This window comes from Euleptes europaea, chromosome 7 (genome assembly GCF_029931775.1).
Source record: "Euleptes europaea isolate rEulEur1 chromosome 7, rEulEur1.hap1, whole genome shotgun sequence".
NCBI classification, from domain to species: domain Eukaryota; kingdom Metazoa; phylum Chordata; class Lepidosauria; order Squamata; family Sphaerodactylidae; genus Euleptes; species Euleptes europaea.
This window is the reverse complement of record NC_079318.1, coordinates 1,425,344-1,447,315: the sequence shown is the minus strand read 5'-3', so window position 1 is coordinate 1,447,315 and position 21,972 is coordinate 1,425,344. Positions and strand designations below refer to the sequence as shown.

Below are 21,972 nucleotides of genomic sequence, written 5' to 3'. Positions count from 1 at the left end.
TGACAAAATGTACAGTTGGGTGCCATCAACATATTATGATAGCCTACTCCAAATCCATGAATCTGTGGCCTTTGGGTAGGAGCCATAATGTTTGTCATTTGAAATTACACTGCACTACATACTATGAATTTGCTTTTGATTTTTTGCTTCCAAATAAACCAGTGTAAGATCATTCATGACTGATGAAGATTCATACATGGAAACAGGACTTTAGGTGGCATCCGGTCTTTTGTTGTATGCCCTTCTCTAGCTTGTAAACCTTTTTATAGAATTGCTATATTGAAGTTGTATATGATATCTGTAAAGTTGTGCATGGTATCTGTCTTGAAACTGTTATTCACAGTATTTGGCTGGTAAAAAATGTTTTTGATACGAGTTTTTACGTGTTGCCATTTTCGAATTGTGGACATGTTATGGTACAATCTTGTACTTTTGTAATTACAATAATAATCTTTTGTATTTTCCATTACATTTCACAATTCTGAATTCCTTTTCATATTTTTTTATACTTCTACATTATTCTTTAGGCTGCTGGTACTCTACCTCTTGTTCTTATCACAGAAGTGCAGCCAATGGGTGAGGCATGCTTCAAACAGTTAAGTGATAAGTAACATTTAACCTGTTTTACAGAGATTTGAACATAACTATAGGCTTCTACAGAAAATGCAGTTTGGATGGTTGTGCACTGTCATTCGGAACAGAATGTACAAAGAAAACAGGATGCAAGCTATGCTAACTTGAAACTCCAGAGTCCAAATAAGCACTCTCTTCCTAGTGCAGTGGCGGTGCAATGTTGTACTGTAAAGATATCCTTAAAATAAAATTGACAGAACATCAATCATATAAGCAAGTAGTAAATGAAAAGTATTAAACAGTAGGTTTTGTGTTCGTAGAAGTGAGCTATTTTTGAGAGTAAGGATCAAGCCAAAGTTGAATGTTTAAAAAGCTTATTGATGAATGGAACAGTTCACACGCCACTAAAATCTACCAAAATGGTTTTATGTTGGGAAGTCATTTCCAGAAATGTTACCAGCATATACATTACCTAGTTACAAAACAGTTTCACTCACAAAAGGCAATGTTTTTAGAGTCTAGAAATACATTGTTTTTGGCTACTGTACCTGATCATATTTGCACCAGTCACAACTTAATATCTCAGCCTGGTGAGCTGGAATTACTACTGGGAGTCTTGGTACCTTAGCATCCCAAATTCTTAAAGTCTGGTCACCTGGAAAAGAGGCATGAGTTACTCTTTACAGATTTGTTTCCTAGTATAATATTAAGTATTTCAATTTTCCATGGATATACAGCTCAAGCTTTGGAAACTCACAATTCAACACCATGTGCAAAATAAAAATTGCTAGGAAAACTGTATAATTACAGCTAATAATTCTAATTGTGTTAGCAAAGCAATCGAAGCCAGTATTCAACTTCCTTTCTCCTTGTTAGCCTTTAGTCTTTTTCCATTATGGATCCAAAGGGCAATTTCCACAAGCAGAAAGCCCTTCCACAATGGCAATGTGCGCTCACGCGTCTATTCTCCTTGCCAGCTGCAAAGCTCCACATAATTGCCAAGAATTCCCTGGCCCTCAGGAGGAAGGTGCAGGAGGGCTGCAGCTGGAGAGAGAGGGCAAGAAAACTGTATTTCATAACAGAACTCCTCTTATGATTATTTTGATCCAGTCTAATGCATTATTTGTGTGTCTGTGTGTGCATGAGAGCACAAAGACTACAATGGATAGCAAACTTATTTGTTGAATATGTCCACCTGCCTACCACACCTGATTCTGATATATCCGTATTTTTTTTAAAAAAATAGTACTATCCTGACTCAACAGTGGCTTTCAAAACAGCTCTCAGTAAATAGTAAGACACAGTTGCAATGGGGGGAAAATCCCCAGTAAAAATATATACTGTAAACCTCAACAATCAGCAACTATTAAAGTATTTGTAGATCAAAAGAAGGGTTGGGCCTCCTTACCAGCCAGGTATTTCCTGAGTTCATTTTCTGCTCTTTCCCCTCCCCCTGGGGGGAAAGACTAGAATCTGGACTGTGCCATAAATAGACAGGGGCCAGAAGAGGCTGCCATCCACAAGCCTATGATTCCTGATTATACTGTACCTTTGCATTTAATGTAAATTGTAAGTCACCTGGGAAGCAGATCATAACCAAAAACTGGGGTATAAAAATAATAAATTAATATTAAACACCTGACTGGTCAGGCAGTAAGTTAGAGCCTAATCTGATGTGCATTTTGCTTAGAACTATGTTTCACTGTGATCAGTGGACTATTCCCAAGCATATTTGCAAAGGACAGTCCATAGCCCGCTAGAAAGGCCTTACAAACACATACAATATTTGCTTAGCTTTCATCATTCATTCTTCAATGCCCAGATCCAGAACCTAAATCATGATGTGCTCTAATATTTTGTGCCTGTGTAGAGCTTCCCTCTGATTGCCAAAAGCAGTGGTCGGCAAACTCATTACTCAACAGAGCCAAATATCAACAGTACAACGATTGAGATTTCTTTTGAGAGCCAAATTTCTCCATGTTGAGGGGGGGCGGGGGGTGAAAGGGCACCGGGGCGAAGCCCGCAGAGGCCTGGCCCACATCTGAAGTGGGGCTGGGGGCAGCCCTGGGCAGACCAACCCAGCGCCCCGCACCCCACCAGCCAGCGCGCGGTGCGGTATGCCAGGGCGCCTCTCCCCACCCGCACCGCAATTCCCAGGAGGCCAGGCGGGAGGGAGGTCTGCAGAGCCCGGCCCAGCCCAGTCCGCCTCTCTCCCCCTCCTCGCCCGCGGAGACCTACTGCAGTGGCGAAGCCCAGCACCTGCCCCATCGCCTCAGCCGGCCGCCACCAAGTCCATGCGGGTGCGGGACAGCCTGGTCGCTGCGCTTTGGCTGCTTGGCCCCCCCCCTCCGGCTCATGGCCCCAGCAGCATCGCGCCCGGGCGGCGGCTGGCGGGCAGACAAAGCCGGCAGCGGAGATGCTGCAGACAAAGCCGGGGAGGGAGGGATGGGGCAGCGCCGGGGCGCAGGAGAGGCCGGGGTCCTGCTGGCCTGTGCAGGGAGAGAGACGCCCACCCAGGCTGGAGAGCGCAGGTTGCGGCAGCCCGGCCGGCACGCTCGCCGCCCATGTGGGCCCCCCGCCTTTCCCTGCAAAGCCCCACCCTGCCCACATGGCCCGCCACCTGCGCTGAGCCGGGGGGACGAGGGGCCCCAGGCCCTGGCTCCCCTGAGGGAACATGACTGAGAAAACCCCCACGGGGCTCAGAGGCCAGCCCCGCTCCGGGGATTCTGAGAGGGGAGCCCAGGGCCGGCCGCCTGCCCCAGTTGGGGTAGAGCTCCGCAAGCAACAACCAGCGAGTGGGAAGCGGAGGCGCGCAGATTTGTCGCAGAGCCGCACTCAAGGGGCCAAAGAGCCGCATGCGGCTCACGAGCCACGGTTTGCCGACCACTGGCCAAAAGGAACAGGGAAGCACTTATAGGTAATAGACTCATGGCAGTATCTATTTTCCTACCAGAACTATGGAAAAGTGACTTCTCCTTACTCAACATAATCATGCAAAATAATGGGAATCTACTCTGTTAAAACATCTAGGTATTAATTTTAGGATACTACTAAAACTGCATTTAATGACAAAAATTACAATGATAGAGGATCTATTTTCTAAGTTATAGGGGCTGGATAGGTTGTTGGTCAGAAGTGCATCACACCTACTCTAGGTGAGTTGATATCTCTTTGGATTGGATTTTGTTTTACACCAGCCTCGCTTAGCAATATTCCCTACCCTCCTGCTGGGTATTTAACAAAGCCAATGGATGTACACTTCTGTGTATATGACAGAGTAAGCTCTGACTCATGAAATACTGAAATAAATTTTGATAGTTTTTAAGGCATTACCCAACTTTTGCGTAATTTTGCTACAACAGATTAACACAGCTACCCCTCTGCATTGGATATACTAGCAGCAAGCATTAAACAATTGTAACAAATCAAAATATAGTATGGAAGGCTTAACCAGAAGAGCAGTTAGATAAAGTAAGGCTCATCAGGAAGATCTGAGAAAGTGAGACTGGCAGATGGAAGTGGGAGGATGTTTCAGGCATAGGGAACAGCTCAGCAGAGGACTCAGACATGAGCTAGGAAATTAAAAAGAAGGTTGCAGAGGCAGCTGATCCTTTCCCCCCCAGAGGGTTAGCTATGTTAGTCTGTTGCAGTGAAAATTACGAGTCTTGTAGCGCTTTAAATATGAACAGATGTATTGTGGTGTATGCAATAAAGTGAGAAGGAAAATAAGGGGAGAAGAAAGACTCAACAAATGGAAAGGTAATTTCACAATAACAAGTAAGTGAGATAAATGTAAAAAAAACCCAGATCTCTAGTTCCTTTCAGCAAGGAGAAGTGTTCAGTTCTATAGGCAGCACTACATGACCCAATGGGACACATCATGCATTATAAAGATTAAAGCTGTTTCATATTTGAAGGACATTTATCACGAGGCACCAGATTTTGGTGACAAAACACATTTCATTGCCCAAAATACACAACAGCGTGTTTTTATCCTTTAATTAACTAACACACATACGCTTGGATGTAATACTGAAGGTAAGGAAGATGAATATTTTTAGATATTTGCAGCCCAAGGACACCTAGGAGACCGGCTCTCCCAAGCCAAGGATTGTTTCAGTAGAACTAAAAGTTTTTTTGGCAGTGGTTATGTAGAAGACTAGAGCAAATCTAAGATCAAAAGTAGCATACTGCCAAATTTCTATGGGGCAGGCTGAGTTCAAAGAACCAGTGAAAAGAACTGACTTGCAGCCCAAAAATTCAAAACATAGGCCTTTATCTGTGTAAACAGCTATATTATTTAGCATTTTTGTGACATAGGCGTTGCAATCTGACAAATATTTCTTTAAATTTTTTTACACTGCAGACTCCAGATTGTTTTGTAAATTATTCCATTGTCATAACCCAAATAAACATAATCCATACTATAGTATTCCTCATTATTATGAATGGGTGGAAAATTTGGACAATGAAAGTAGCTGACAGTAGCTGACATCTTTCAATATTGAACAAGAATTTGTGCATATCCCTTTGGATAAATGGATATGGGTTGAAAAGAAATATAGGGGGAAAGAATATAACAACAATAACAAGGTCATCAACACTTCAGTGAGCGCTTGGGATAGGATTAAAACTAAATTAGTCTGAGAAAGATCTTTATTAGCACCAGTAATAACCGACATGTCATTGAAAAATATAGGTGCACAAAACTGGCTTAGCTATAAGTTAAATGATCAAGATAAATACAAACATTGGATAAAAGGAGCTCAAATAATTGCTTATTCCGACTTAACAGAAGAAAATGCCTATTAACACCCTTCAAATACCTTCAAATTAACACACTAGTTTTTTTAACACATTAGTTAAAAAGTGTAAGTTAGCACTGCAATCCCTCAACGAGTTTGAAAAATTGGTAGTCTCAAGTAAACTCTCTATGAGTAAGATTTTCACCATTTTATTACAAAAAAAGCAGAACGACAATAAATAAATATAATGAGAAGTGGTATATGAAGCTTGGCTACGTATCGGATGATGACAAATGAGAATTTATATTCACAAAAGGTTTAAATTTCACAATAAGTCTGTCGATTAGAGAGAATCTATATGTGGCATCTATCCCCTATTAGCATACAGAAAATGTTGAACTTAAAGGAAGATGCAAATAAATGTTGGTTTTGTAATATGGATAAAGCAGATTTTTACCATATGTGGTGGGAGTGTACTAGAGCCACAGTTTATTGGGAAAAGAGTGATAAATATAATATCTAAAGGTCTGGAAATAGAAATACCCATGAATCCAGAAATAATCTTGTTAAACTGTTTACCAACTATGAATAAGAAATTCCTTGATGTATTCCTCCATATGGTAACATTAGCAAGAATAAATTTTGGCAGATGCTGGAAAGGAGCAAATTCTCCAAATTTAAATAGTTGGTTCGACAAAGTAAGGGAGATTTATGTGTTGATTAAATTAATTTACTATCAAAATAACATAAAGATAGAGGAATTAGATGGAATATGGAATCCCACAATATCCTGAATGGAGAACACACTTAAAAGTGTAGATTTTGTTGGTGATGGTTCATAAAGAGTTTATTTAGAAAGTTATATGTTTTATAGGTTTTATAAGTACTGGTCGATGTTTGTTTGGAAAGAAGTTTGTTTTTAATGCTGCATTATTGTATTATTGTTAATCTTAATAAAAAAATTAAAAAAGAAAATAGCTGACAGGAAGAACGTTGATTCATTTCAAATGTGGTGTTGGGGGAGAGGTTTACGGATATTGTGGACTGCCAAAAAGACAAATAAGTGGACTCCAGATCAAATAAAGCCTGAACTCTCCCTAGAAGTTTAAATGACTGAGTTTATTTTACTTTGGTCACATTATGAGAAGACAAGACTCAGTGGAAAAGACAATAATGCTAGAAAAAGTTGAAAGTAACAGGAAAAGAGAAAGACCCAACATGAGATGGATTGACTCAATTTGCAAGACCTGAGCAAGGCTGTTAATAACAGGATGTTTTGGAAGTCATAAATTCATAGGGTCACCATAAGTCAGAAGTGGCTTGACAACATATAACACACACAACCCAAATTGCAAGTTTTATGATTGAAACTCCGCCCTCCTGTTACCAAATGTGAATCTAGTTGCCCAGGTTCATAATGTGCGCTATGCTATCTTGTGCCATTGGTGGTTACTATAGTTGCTCTTTCATATGTAAATCGTTTTCTCATCACAATTTTATAATGATCCCATGTAACTCAACCTACATTTTTGAATGGCTTTTCAATTTGCCACTGTAGGCAGGGATGGTTATAGGGTAAAATCTGTAACAATGACCTGCAACCTTGCCAGTCTAAAGGAACCAACAGTACAGAAAAAGGTCAAGAAATGCAGCCCATTAAGATCACAGCAGGCCCTTCTCATTGGCCTAGATCCAAAGATGGCACAACAATGAGGTCACAAAAGGGATGGTTCAGACAATGCCTGCAGACATAAAGATGATTCTTCCTGCTCCAGTGGATTGGAGGAAAGCCAAGATTGGCTCTTTACTTTGGAGAAGAAGCAAGAAGGCACCAGGAAATGTATTGGCAGGTGCCCTGAAATCACTGGTGTAATTAAACAAGCAAGGAAATATCAAAATACGGTAAATTTAAACCATTCTTGCAGAATGGGAAAAAGATCTTTGCAATTCTGTACTGGATGAAGTTTGTCCATGCAGTCTAACCAGTCTAATATAGGCTTCCTTCATATTTTTGTAGCCTGTCATGAAATCTAATAAAAGCTTCTTGTTCTAAATTTTACATGGAAGAGGTAACTAACAGCTCAAATTGTCAAGGAAAGAATAGACATCTATGTTACTTTTTAATCATTCTAATATCCAAGGACACTATGTGCTGGTATTAGTTTGGAAATCAGAAGAGTCTTAACACGCTGGTGCATCAGCCTGCAACACAAAACTAAATATACTGCCAGCATAATGTCGCAAAGGGCTGGTGGAACAGTCGGTATGCCCAAACCAACACATCAGTTTATTGGAATTGCAAGTTTTAGAACCAGGCCATTCAATATACCAGAATGCCTACTTCTTCTTGGCCTTAGGAAGCTACTTATAAAAACAGAAAGCAGTCTTATTTTCTATTCATCTTTAATTGCTAATGCTTAAAACTGGCCTTCTTACCAATTCATTTTCTATATTTTAAAAAGCATGGGTATTCCATGCTTCCTAACGACCGATGTATAGCCAGCACATTTAGAACCATTTCCAGAAAAGTTTAGGAAAGCCCTGGTGACATTTTGTATAACAATTAAACATTCTTAGGTGTCTTGTGAGACTGCCAATGTCTCAGATTATCTGCAGCTTCAGATATCTGCAGCTCCAGATTCCTCATGTGGCTAAATTTCTTTCCCACAATACACTGTAGTCATTAACATTGCTGTCAAACACTTAACTGTATGATGTGAGCACCGAATGTGGGGAAAGGATTTAATTTATTCAAGAGTTAACTAGCTTGCAATTGCTTTTCTCGCTGATACTCTCAAGTGTAAATTCAAAACAGAAAGGTCCCCAGTAGTGGCAGGGAATTTTTTAGAGAAAAGCCTCACTAGAGATAGTCAAGCTTAATTTTTATGAATAAAGAATACCATGGTGATTGATTCTTGAAAAAACATATCCACTAATAAATAAATGTAATAACCACATTAAGGATTTAAACTAAAGCAGAGTTAAAGCTGAAGCCCTAGCATTTAAGCTAATAGTTGGCTGTTATGTCAAGCTCCACAGATCTTTGCCTACTGCAGAAGCAGATCTCAGTCTCCGTTTATAGGTGCAGTAGTGCCTCTTCCAAGCAAGCATCTGATTTATAAGTAGCTTCTAGCTAGTAAATTTAAGAGGTGATAAACCTCATTTGACTCCATAAAAGATGCTGTCACAGTGAACTGGACCAACTGATCACTTCCTTTACCTCTGCAGAGTGAATGGTCAAGGACCATTTAGCAAGGCCGATTTATGTCTGGCAGTCGAGGATTGTGCATTTAGACCTTTTTATGTGACAATAATTTTGTTCTCCAGGTAGAGACAAAGAGGCCTTCTGGGTAAACGACACAATGACTCACTAAACCCTTTTAGCCATCATGCAGTTTTGTTATTTATGTCATTTCTTTAATCACATTTTCCACATGATTGGCCTTTTGTTGTCAGCTGGACATTTATCAGGCCCCTAAGCCAGAGGAGCCTCCATTCCACCTGATCTCCCAGCCCTCGTCATTGGTTCAGAAAGTGGTGCTGACATCAGGACAGAACAGAATAGGCTACACAGCTTGAACAGCTCCCGGTTGCTAACACGATCTCCCGTTTCAGTTGGGTAAAGCACCCACAGCCCCACAGATGATCGAATGTTATATTAACAGCTCTGCAAAGTGCTTTGCACCTTTCCAAATGGTAAATGCATTTAATGTTGAATTAATTGAAATGCCAGTCAGACAGGACCATTATTTCCTTTGCACAGTAATCTACTTTCTTTCTCATCAGTATAATTTGAACAGCAAATCTTTAAATATTTAATCACATTTTTTTATTTCTTTGTCTTTCTAAAGATCATAAATATATGAAGAAGCACTTCCCAAAAAATAAATAAAACAAAACCTCACATAACTACATGGACAATTTGATTAAGTATCTAGTGCAGTAAGTGGAAAGGGGTCTAAAGGCAATAACATCCTAAAGCTGTTCTTGCCCATTTTATTTACATAAAAACAACCACTGTAGAACTTGGATTTCATTAAAATGAAAATTCAATTTCTATATTAGATAAAGTACATAATTTGGACTAATAGGGCTTTGTGGTGGCAGATGACACAGTGGTCTAGTTTAACCGTACAAACCGGCTAGCAATGAAAAAGCTTATTTCTTTAAAACAAATCAAGGCAGTCCTTTTTAAGGAGAAGTCATTCTTCAAAGGTTATTTCAATTAGACCATTTTGGATCTCACTGAAACTGGACCGAGATGAGCTAAGAAAACAGGGCTGCACTTACCTGTAACCATTGTTCATTGAGTGGTCTTCTCTGCAGGCACACATGGGACTGAGCAGGCACAGGACAGCCACGGAGAGGACTAACTAGCTTTCTAGAAGAATTGAAGAGATAGGAACGTTCCCCCCCCTCCTTTCCATCTCACGTGGATGTTTCCCGCCTAAACAGGCACCACAGATATGAGCAGGGTGCTCTTCCCTCAGATCTCCCTTCGCCACCATGGAGCACAACAGCCCCCATGTGCCAACACCCCCCAGTGGGAGAGGAGGGAGGGGTGTGATCATGCGCAGAAGACCACTCAATGAACAACAGATACACGTTAAGTACAACACTATTTTCATCTTTGTGGCTTCTGTCCCACATGGGAAGATAGCAAGCTCACTTACCGAGAAGGTGAATGTGGGCTGGTCAACGAAAAAGTGTAGTACCAATTTTTCCCACAGCTGCCTTGTTTCTTGAATCCACACTGATGGAATAGTGTTTCACGAACATGGAAGGAATTGACCAGGTTGCTGCTCTGCACACACCTGACATCAAGACCTTGCCTAGAAATGCAGCGGACAACGGCTGAGCCTTGGATGAGTGAGCTTTCAGTGAAAGCGGGCAGGATACGTCAGCCAAGGAGTAAGCAACTTCTGAGTCCAAATTGCTTTCTGAAATCATGGGTTGTATGGCTCACCACTGTAGGGATTTAATAACTTTCCTAGGAATAGAAAGTTTGAGCCATTGTTATGCCAAATAGAGTGGTCTCCCTTTTATTGGGGGAAATTAGCTGGAGACTTGTAGAGCTTTGTGAGAGGTTGACGTGGGGAATCTCTGAACCTGTTTTTATGGGGATGAGTGCACCAGTGGAAAAGATTCCCAATAAAGAAGCTTTGATAAATTTTAAGGGTTTTATTAAAAATAATCCAATTCATACACACACACACAGAAAAACACACCAATCCCGATACATGCAGAACTAGGAAAATAAAGGTAGGAGGGGGTGGACACAAGGATTAGAGGTTCCCAGGGGAAAGTATATTTACCAATCTGGGGAGCGAGGTTCAGATGGAGGCAGCTACGTGGAGATGAGTAACAACCAGCATTTCTTATAAGGACAGCAAAAGAAAACTGTACACACAAGGAAAGGGCTCACGTTTTGGATCCAAGGAAAAACACTCGCAATTTGCCATGGCGACCGAGGAGATATTTATACCCATAAGAGAGTTGGAGGTATGGTCTCACTACGCCTGGCAATGTCTGGAAATAGCCTGTCATTGCCAGTGGACGAAAGGTCTGATTGTTTTTGATGAGTTTAGGAGTTGGCGGGAGAAAAGAACAGGAAGTGGAATAGATCAGAAATAATGCCTAGGTACTTTGGGCTAAGTACCCCTGAGTATTGGCTATAGTTTTGCAGATGAAGGCAAGGTCTGGGAGACTATCTGCCAGGGTAAATCAGAGGGCTTGGCTGGTAACTTGATGAGTTTGTGTCCATCCAGATTCTCTGAATGGAGTTGTCTCTGATCAGATTACTGAGGTGTGCCATATCTGCTGCAGGAGGGTGCTAAACAAATGCTAAAGTCGTCTTTTTGTCTCAAGGTTATACCAGGTATCCTTCTAGGGGGAAACAGCAAACAAGCCTGAACTTGCCCAGTCGGCTTTGTAGCTTGGCACACAAGATCATTTTGTCTCTGCTATACATCAGTGTTCCATGCCTGCATACTTGCTCCAAGGAGTCATGTACATAGGAGGATAAAACCCCCAGGGATCTTGACAGTCCCCCTGGGATTGTGGTGAAGCATCCCAAGGTCAATGGTAAGGAGGAGCTGCCTGCTCTTTATGGCCAACACTCCTTGGGAGAGGAGGAATCTCCACCACGACATTGTCTGAGTCCACTACTTCCAATGACGGGGATAGAGTCAGAGTCTGAAATTCAATGTCAGTCGGAGACACACTTCACAGTCAACAGGGTACCGTGTCAATGAGTCACACTTCAGTATCAAGGAGGTGTCAGAGCATGGTGTCAAGGTGATGGTGTTTGGCGCTGAGGTGAATGTGTTCGATGCCAAGTGATTGAAAGTCTTGGCCTCAAAGAGGTAAACAGTTCCTAGGGCAGGTGATTAGTTGGAGTACACGAGAAGTAGACTATCAGCACCAAGGAGGTTTTGGGGGCTTAGACATTTAGTATTTCTCTTAGCCTCCTTGGCCAGCGGCTCTGAGGCAGTTCTGTGAGCCACTGAAGCTGGCTCCGAAAGAGGGTTAGAAGGTGCTGAAGGTACTGAGGCTACTGAGGGCATACAGGCCCTTTCAGCCTGTTTTTCTGTCAGTCTATCATGGGGCCCCAGGGATTTCTCCCACAATGCCGCTTTTAGGCTCATCTTCATGTCACATTGTTGGCATTTTTTGAAAAGAGTCAAAGTCAGAACCCTGACTGAACAAATACCTCAGGTATGATCTTGTAGCTGTGGGGGGAAAGTCCTCCTTCCACGGTGCAAAGAGAGAACTGAGGGGGGGAAAGCTCTCCCTGCCGGCATCATGTGACCGTTTAGGCAGGAAAAGTCCTGGCTCTGGTGCAAGATGGAGGGGGAGTGCTCTAGAAAATTCTTGAAAGCTTTGGAAATCTAATCTCTGTGGCCAGCCTGAGACTGCACAGAAGACCAGAAGATGAACACCTTCTTATCCTTTTACCTAAAATTAAAGCCAAATCATGCTTTTACAAGCACTTTTCCAACATATTGCATAATTTATCTAGTGGATACTATTTCTGTGGGATGTGCTGAAGATTAGCAACATAAACATGTTCAAAAGAGACAGAAATATTAATTACATCAATCAGCAGAACAATCCCATTGATTAGCAAACAAAAGGGGAGGGATGCACCAGAACCTCACATCACCATTAAGAAAATCTCCTTGTACAGTTAGTGTAGATCTGCTGTGCAGGAAAGGGGAGGACTTGCTTTCGCTCCAGCACACCAGGATTGGGACCTGTTTACTCAACTCACCCAAGCCTCTCTACATCAGCTTATAGGATAGGTGGAAAGATTCTTACTGTCAGATGGTGCATCTACACACTGTCACAGGAGAGTGCAGAAATTGATTTATTGTATAGCTGACCTGCAGCATTTACATCTCATACCATAAGCAGCAATTATCAGCTATGGCTAACTGCTTTCCATCAAAATCTATGACATCATCTAACTAATTTATTTATGAGCATTTTATCTTGTTTTTCTGTATGATCTGGAGGCCTGCTGAACCTAACAAGAAGTTCCATGTAAAAATAATACATGCAGTCACTAAAATGACATCAGTGGGAGAAGATCACATACATTAAAACCATTGCACAAGAATAATTATATAAACAATCACATCTAGTAACTGTTGCATATAAGTACTATACTAGTACTAAATCCACAAAGAAAAGATCTTTTTTAGGCCTTTAAAAAACACAGCAGAGGAAAACCAGGGTTGCCACTAAAATTTTATTTTCCACTTCCCTGACTTTCTCTGACTTTTGTTGATTTCCCTGACCACCATTTAAAAATGTGTGCATGTAAAGCGCCATCAAGTGAGAAGCAGAGGTGGTTTGCCATTGCCTTCCTCGGCAGAGTCTTCCTTGGTGGCTTCTCATCCTGCTTAACTTCTGAGATCTGGCAGGCTATACCATGCCACCTTCCTGAGCACCATTCAAAAATAGCCCCAAGTTAAAAAATGCGTAGGTTATGTTACATTAAATAAAGGTTTTATTAAACTGTTTAGAACTACACAAGTACTGAAATGAAAAAAACCTTTGTTAAAATAAGAGATTCAGTATGAACTTAAACATTTATTGTTAACTGAACACACCCGTTTTGAAAATGCACTAAAAATTACATGAAGATGAATCTTCAAAATATGTAATCTCTAAACATTAATAAATAACTTGTCTGTTCTTGTTTTAAAACTACACTAAACATTATATAAAATAAATTTCAATGAATATTCTTTTTAAAAATGGCTTAATTGAAGCCACAGTATGAAACTTCATTGTGAAATTGCAATTAAAAATCAAGTTAGAAATTCGAGTACAATTATTCTTTTCAAAAAGATTAAATAACAATATACAGATATAACTTCTATAGTTTTCTCTTTTTGTTTTGCAGCTCCCTCAGTTTGATCAATTGTTTCTTCTTCCATTTTGGCTTATTTTCTTTGTCTTTTTAAAAGCATTTTCAAGGTGGTTAATTTCTCCCTCAAGTTTTCTTCTTTTGTCAGAAATTCTTCTTGTTGCTCATGGCGTTTAACCTCTACGTACTCTATGTGTGAGCATGTCTGATCGACTGCAACATACTCCTATCGATTACAATAGATCCTCCAGAACCATAAACCTGACACTATTGACAGACAACAGTTTCTTCATGCAAATTCTCTATTAACTTTGACATTAACTGAAAATCCACTTTCAACTGAAGAATTACCATGAGACAGGATAGGAACATCTTGATGACATTCCACAGGTCTAAGAAATTCTTGTTGGCCATCAAAATACCACTGTAAAATGTGGTATTCAATGGAAGTAATACTACCACTGTATACTGCATTGGTCAGACCTCACTTGGAATACTGTGTCCAGTTTTGGGCTCCACAATTTAAGAAGGATGTTGGCAAGTTGGAGCGTGTCCAGAGGAGAGCGACCAGAATGGTCAAAGGTCTGGAATCTATGCCCTATGAGGAGAGACTTAAGGAGTTGCATTTGTTTAGTCTGGAGAAGAGAAGGTTAAGGGGTGACATGATAGCCATGTTTAAATATTTGAAGGGATGCCATGTTAATGAGGGAACTAGCTTGTTCTCTGTTGCTTCAGAGACTAGGACACAGAGTAATGGATTTAAACTAAGAGAAAAGCTATTCCACCTAAACATTAGGAAGAACTTTCTGACAGTGAGGGCGGTTCGACGGTGGAATGCCCTGCCTTGGGGGGGGGGGTGGAGTCCCTGCTTTGGAGGTCTTTAAGCAGAGGTTGGATGGCCATCTGTCAAGAGCGCTTTGATTGTGGGATTCTGCATGGCAGGGGGTTGGACTGGATGGCCCTTGTGGTCTCTTCCAACCTTGTGTGATTTTGTGATTTTTGTGTCTAAACCAACTTCATCATTTTGTTTTACCATGTACGTTTGAAACTGAGCCTTGAATTTATTGTGGGCAGCAGTTGTTAAAGTAGTGTATTGCTGCTTTGACTTTTCAGCTGTTGTGTCATTGATTCGATTTGCTGCATGTAGAAGTTCAAGTACAGTCATTATTCTGGTGATTCCAATATTTGGTTTGTGTATAATGATAGTAGAAGCTAATGCTCATAAGCCATGCACCATCTTGAACTTCAAAGAACTTCTCTCAACCAGCTTTTCAACAACTTCTACTACCATGTTTCGACATTCTAGACAAAATTGGCCACTTGATGCTCATGAAAGCAAATTTTGACCTTATTTCTGTCAAGCAAGTTCTCAGACAATTTCATGTCAACTGTTAACCACTGTGAACCAGATAACATTTTTTGCAGCTTTTCCAATTTTAAGCAATGAGTCATTAGCTTCCTGATTAGCTCATGAAGCTCTTTATACAAAAAAGGTGCCAAATGGTTTTTGGCTTTGAAGCCTTTGTAGAAATGGCTCACAATCTCTAGGAATTGTTTTCATGAATGCCATTTTAGAATTCATGAGTGGATCTTGCACTGCAAATTTTATGCAATTTGCAGGTTTAGTGTTAGGGAGCTTTGGCATTGTCAAAAACAGTGAAAGACCTTTCTAGACATGTAACATTCTACAACCATCTAGTGGAGCAAAACCTCTAGTGAAAATTGTGCACTTCTGTTATAGCAGTGCATGATGCCCGCCTAGCCAGGAATCTTTGAACAGATAATGCATGTTGTGCAAGGCTGAATTAAGGTCCCATGTCACTGTATGCGATCCTATTTTAAAAGACCCACGTACAACATGAAGGCTACTCGTTCCAAGGTTGATCAATTCGTTTTCTTCTCCTTTCCAGTCAGAGTTGGTTTTCATTTCTTCTTTTGATTTTTTTCAGAAAAGGGTGATTTACATTTGGCTTGTCCATAGACACCTGTTGCAATTTTGCAACTGGTAAAGAAGACACGCCTTCTTGAAACTTCTGAAGTAGGTCTTCAGCAGTGGCATTTTGAAGAAAAACACTGGTCAGGTACTGTGTGAAAACCTTTTGGCAGCGTTCACCCCAAAAATGAACCACTAAATCCATCTGACCCTTTTGAATCACCTTATTCAAAGCTTCATCAAAACAGATGCTTTTGTTCTTCCAAGATGAAACTCTAGGGCCATGTGGCTATCTGGGAACATTTGCCTGAATAAGTCATTGATGTTCTTGCAAGAGTTGAATGACATCTTCTTCATCCCCAGCTGCAAAGTCCATGTCAGGCCTTGCTCCAGGTAGCAGGAGTAAAGACTCTTGACATGAGTTGGGCCAGTTTCTGGCTACACGTTAAGTCCTGGTTCTCATACCTGTAAGTGTCTGTGAACAGTTTCGCTCGTCCTGTTTTCCACAGCTGTGCTGATGGTTAGTCCCCCTTCCTGGGAACCGCTTATCTCGGGGCTGCTTGGCCATGTTTACTTTCACAGCCTGTATTACTTTTAAACATGTAACCTGCCTATGTTTCTCCATTACTAGCCTCACCTGCCTCTAGGCAGTCAGTCCTTTAATCTGTCTTTTTGCTCCTAATAAAGTATTACTGCTTCAGGAATACCTGCCTGGATGAGTTTGCTTATGGGATGCTAGGGACAGACACCTGATCCTGACATTAGGCTAGTAATGGAGTCCTTACTCGCTCCCAAACACGAGAGTCCCCTACCTTGGAAGGACTACCGGACTCTTTCAAAGCTGCCCTGATTCAAGCCTGCCAGGCAGAGGGAGCCGCAAATAAGCTGGCCAAAAAAATGACTCAGCGGGGGGAGTTCTGGTTTAAAGAGAATAAATTGTACGTTCCTGCTTCTCTTCGGAGGGAGGTGATGGATCGGGGCCATAGCTCCAAGGTGGCAGGGCATTTTGGTTTTGTTAAAACCCTGCAGCTTTTGCGCAGACAATTCTGGTGGCCGAAGATGAGAACGGACTTAGATTCTTTTATTCGCAGTTGCCCTACTTGTGCTACAGCCAAGAGGGTGGTGGGGAAACCACCCGGACTTTTGAAGCCTTTAGAAACACCTTTGGCTCCCTGGGAAGTTATTGCCATGGATTTTGTCACAGATCTTCCTCCCAGCCTAGGGAAGATGGTACTATGGGTGGTCACAGACCTTTTCTCAAAACAAGTGCATTTAGTCCCTTCCACGGGACTTCCCACGGCTCAAAAACTAGCCAAATTGTTTGTGTCACATGTCTTCAAATAACACTCTTTTCCGCGCAAGGTAGTCTCAGATCGAGGCCCACAATACTTGGCAAATTTTTGGAAAGCTTTTCTGAAATTGGTGGGGTTTTTGGAAAGCTTTTCTGAAATTATATTCATAATCAGAATATGCAGAATAAGCCATTTCGTGCATATAACAGAAATGGTCATGCTGCTACTAATCATACAAACAGATTCCTTATTCTGCTTTGGCAGGTGAAGATGCTCCATACCATGCTGGCCTTAAAAAAAAACATACAGAGATGTCTTCTCTTAAATGTAACCCTCATTCTGATTCAGGTAAGTTTAATGTGCAGATAGAAAGGACATTGCTTCACGAGCAGCAAATTATCTATTTTACTTCATAAGAACCCCAAAACTGTACCTCTAGCAAGGTAAGGCTCCATTATTATTTTTCAGTTTTCAGGCATAAAATTATATTTTAATTAAAAGCACTCACTAGTGACATCAACTAATCAGTGTCATATATTCAAACTTTTATTATGTTTAATTAAATCTGATCTCTATTCAAGCATCCAATGCTGATGGAATCGCTGTAAACAATCCACATGACTTGATCACTGCCCCCAATCCAGAGATATGTACATTCCCCCGTCGGCTATGCATTAACTACTTGAGTTTACTTTGTCACACAACATAGGGTCACTGCCACTTGGCGGATGCGCGCATAACCCCAAATGCCAGGAGCACTCTTTTGTGCATGTTCCTTATTTTCATGAACGGCTTACTCAAAGGTTGCCTATGTAATTCTGATAATAATCTAGTATTTGAACTGCTGCCACCAGGATCTCACCAACAGGTTTGTGTGCTCAGGGGTTCAATTCAGGACACAGGTCTGACCTGCATGAGAGAACCAGGCATCACCACCTCGAAAATGCAAGCACAAACCACATCTTAATTAACAGTGCTTAGACTAACCAGTCTGGGGTCTGGTAATCAACCACACAACACTGAATATCTGATGGAGCGCCTGCTGGCCCAACGCTGGTCTAACCATCCCACAAAAGCACAGGAAAACAGTGTGTGGCTCGCACCTGCTGTGTCATCAAACCACCCTGAACACTCCTGTGCTGATGCAGCACATTTTAGGAATAGCTGCTAAGTCATTATTTTTTTGTTGCAGTACACTTTTGCACAATAGTTCCAAGTCTCTTTCCAAATCACTCAGAACTTTTTAGCCACCCAAGAGATTTAAACCAATTTTTCTTTGCAAATTGTCAGCAGGATACACAAGAAATAAGCAGGCGCTCAAGTAACATAATTGTTGCCCTCCCCCCGAAAATACCCACTGTAAAAACATATCACTACACAGCCCAAAGTGTTATTGACCTATATATTTTTCATTTCAAGGATTCACTTGCACTCTGCTGTGAGGGTCATAGAGGTATCAAGTAAAAAAAGAATTCCCTAGAATTTATAACCAGCATTACAGGGGAGAAAAGGAATTGTGATGAAATGCCAGTGTGAAAAATTGCTATCAGCTCACTGCAGCGAGTCAATTGCTGATCCATGTAGGAAGACTAAGTCCAGGGAGAGAGAGAGAGAGAGAGACAGAGAGAGCAAGAGAGAGAGAGCGAGAGAGAGACAGAGAGAGCGAGAGAGAGAGAGAACGAACTGAACCTCCACTTCAATTACAGGGACACATTTATTGTTTCTGCTTACATTTGTATAATGTGCAGCACCACCTGTTGGACAAAATTTTAAAATAATCTCAGGTAATGGAAAAGTCCCCCCTTTGAGTACCATTTGCCCTGTAATGTTCACCTGAAGCAGATGCAAAGCAGCCCGGGATGTGCGGAGACCATATTGTGCTGTAAATGACACCCTCGTGGCCTTTAAAAGTACATACTGACTGTCCCACAGTAGGATCCCACTAAATAAAACATAAACAAACAGCTGTTTGTACAATATAATCGCTGAAGGCAATACACTGTGCACTTTATTCTCTCATGTTTAAAACATAGATTAGGTCGAGGAAAAATGGGCACTTTAATAGCAAACATTAATATTGCTATAAGTAGGTGTTTTAGGTTTTCACACAGACAAAATTCTCTATGTTTGCAAACAGAGTAGAGGAAAACAGTTTTTCTCTAAATAGTCTGATCTTCATTCAGCATTTATTTTAGCTTAACCCTATCAATAATGGACTTTCAAAAACATGTTGCAATCCTGTGCACAAGTACTTGGAGGGACTTATTTCTGAGTAAACATACAACAATGAAATGTATCTAGATATATTTAAACACTAAATCAATATGAAGACAGAATATTGCCTGCTTCAAGACAGCTTCAACAGCATTGGAAAAACAAAGCAAAAAAATAATAATCGATATACGCAGTTGATGTTATCTTTGTCCCTAAAAATAATACTACATAAAAGGTCTCATCTTCCAGTGCAGCAACTTTTCAGTGTAGGAGTGTGACTCTAAAGCCTACTAAGGATGAGTCCATGACGTTTAGCTTCGCTTATATTAATATGCATCTGAGAATGTTACTACTTTTCCATTCTGGTTGATGAAGTGTTCTGTACAATTCAGGTGCCTGAATATTCTTAAACATACACTGCTACAAAATATACTACTGGATCTGTTCTTATTGGTTTTAAATTGCTCACTGTAAAATTTTTAATGGGAGTCTATGACACCATGCTGCCTGGACCCAAACCTTCTACAAGAAAGGGAACAGCGACTGACTTTTGGACACCATAAACTTAGGCTGCAATCCTAAGGACACTTTCACAGAAGTAGGCCCCATTGCATAATATGGAACAAACTTCTGAGCTCGAGCTTGCTCTATGTGTCACTGAAAGGCTAAACAGTCTCCTACACTCTACACTGTAACTGATGAGGATGTCATCCAGCTATATAGCTCCTGATAAAACTGAGTGCCATGATCAGATTCAGGTTCAGTCTGGGCTCCCTAAACCAGCAGTAGCCATAGTAGTAAGCTGCTCTCACATCCCAATCACAAGAGAAAATTAGTGGCTTAAGGAAAGGATAACTGGAGGTAAACAACGCACAAAGAAAGATGGCCAGAAGGCTGTGTGTCAGACTAGTTGCCTTGGAGTGCTGATGGGGGAGCCTTTGGAGTTCCCAACAGGCAGAGTCAAGTGGTGCTTGTTAACATGTAGCTCAGCTATCAAAATGCAATCTCATTTCACTGCCTGTCTCCCTCCCATTTGAAGTTAATCGCTAGGATTTTCCTGTCAGATGAATTGTGAAGTAGTTTAAGTCTGGCTTTTAATAAAATATTTTGGGATTTAGTTCATAAACAAAGAATGTATATTATAGCATATGTGTTTGATTTATCCCCTCTTAACGTATCTGTTAGATGTTCTTTTTAATCCCAGCAGCTACATGGCATATTAATCAGAAACCTAACTATAGAAGCTAAGATGACGATTAGCCCACTTATGGAAGTAAAAAATAGCTCCAGAGAAAAGACACTGGTGAGGTAAGGTCCACTTTGTAATGATTATGGATCAGATCTCAATTTATACAAATATGTGATCACAAAAGCCATGAACGTGTGATATATCTGAAAGAACCCTGCCCCTTTTTGTTAAATTTTGGAACCTTTTGAATCTACTGAATAGGGTAAAGAAGGAGGTATTTGAATACATTTAGCTACATATAGCTTCTGCCCTGCTTTTATTTTCTTCCGTTGTTAGCAATATTATACTGTTACATTAACAATGGTTATATGTATACTTGTACAGTTTTTCAAGAATTAATTTTGTTGTGTAGTGTGGAAAGTGCCATCAAGTTGCAGGTGACTTATGATGACCCTGTAGGTAGTTTGCTATTGCCTGCCTTTGCGTAGCAACCCTGGTCTTCCTTGGCGGGGTGTGTGTGTGTCTCCCATCCAAATACTAACCAGGGCTGATCTTGCTTAGCTTCTGATCAGATCAGACTAGCATGGACCATCCAGGTTAGGGTGTTTTGTTGTGGACAGGTATAAATAATGTATAAATCAATGTATAAATAAGGCAGGTATATAAGTATTTGTTAAAAATTTTCTTGGTAGTGGTTGGAAAATGTTTTTTTTAAAAACAAAACACAAGTTCTGTGGTGCTGTACTGGGACCCCCTACTGCGAAGTCTCTCAGGAATATAATTAGCTCACTGCACATTGTTTGGCAAGAACTGAACATTAATTTTGAATTCTGAACATTAATTATGACATATAATTTAAAGATCGAAAAGTAAAACCATACCAGCTTTGCTGTTTGATCCCATGATCCAGATACTATTAGCTGTTCTCCTCTAGTCTGGCTCCAATCAACACTGTAAACCTGGAAGTATTGTACGAATTTTAGTTTACATACACAACAAAACATCCAACTTTGATCATTTATATATGGAATATTTTCATCTGTCCCTCCACAAATGGCCTATATTTAGTATTAAATGAAAACATATGCCCTTCTAAAATATGCACATATGCGGCTTTTGTGAATTCTGTTGCTAAACAAAATCCCCAAACAAAATCTTCCCTTTATTTAACACTAGGAATTAAACAGTCTGAATAGTAAAGACTTCATATACCATGTAAAGATAAATGAGAATAATCTGCTTATGGATAAGGGTGGATCCAATTGGTTTTCTGACAGCTCCGGAGTTTTTCCAGTTGGTGTGGCTGACAGCAATGTCAAAGAATTGTTCAACCTCTGGCAACTGGGAGGCCATACAGGTGATAAGCACAATAGCTCCTAAGCACACTCAAAGGCCATCAAGCCCCCAGGTTCTTCAGAGAACTGGCAGATGTTTTGTTCATTAGCTGGTTTCTTTATATTGGGGTGTGTCTGTGGGGGGGTTGGCTCTGATGAGCCAGAGTTACAAGAGACTTGTGTCAGCTATGCCCCAGGAACAAATAGTAGGTGCCTTGCAGGCACACCGTGACCAATTAGCTTTACAGATAAAATTGTTCATGTCCACCACAGCTTGGATAATGTATTAACTACAGACATTCTGAATGTGTCCAA

General features: G+C 40.7%; 1 protein-coding gene across 1 annotated transcript in view; it reads right to left on the bottom strand.

Moving 5' to 3' along the window:
• PEX7 (peroxisomal biogenesis factor 7) overlaps positions 1–21,972 on the bottom strand; it is a 108,812-nt gene that overhangs the window by 64,940 nt on the left and 21,900 nt on the right. Inside the window, exons 4-6 of the mRNA XM_056853834.1 lie at positions 21,205–21,282; positions 18,754–18,862; positions 1,122–1,228 (exon numbers count right to left, since the gene is read on the bottom strand). Coding sequence (XP_056709812.1) covers positions 1,122–1,228; positions 18,754–18,862; positions 21,205–21,282 — 294 coding nt within the window. The remainder of the gene's footprint in view (positions 1–1,121; positions 1,229–18,753; positions 18,863–21,204; positions 21,283–21,972) is intronic.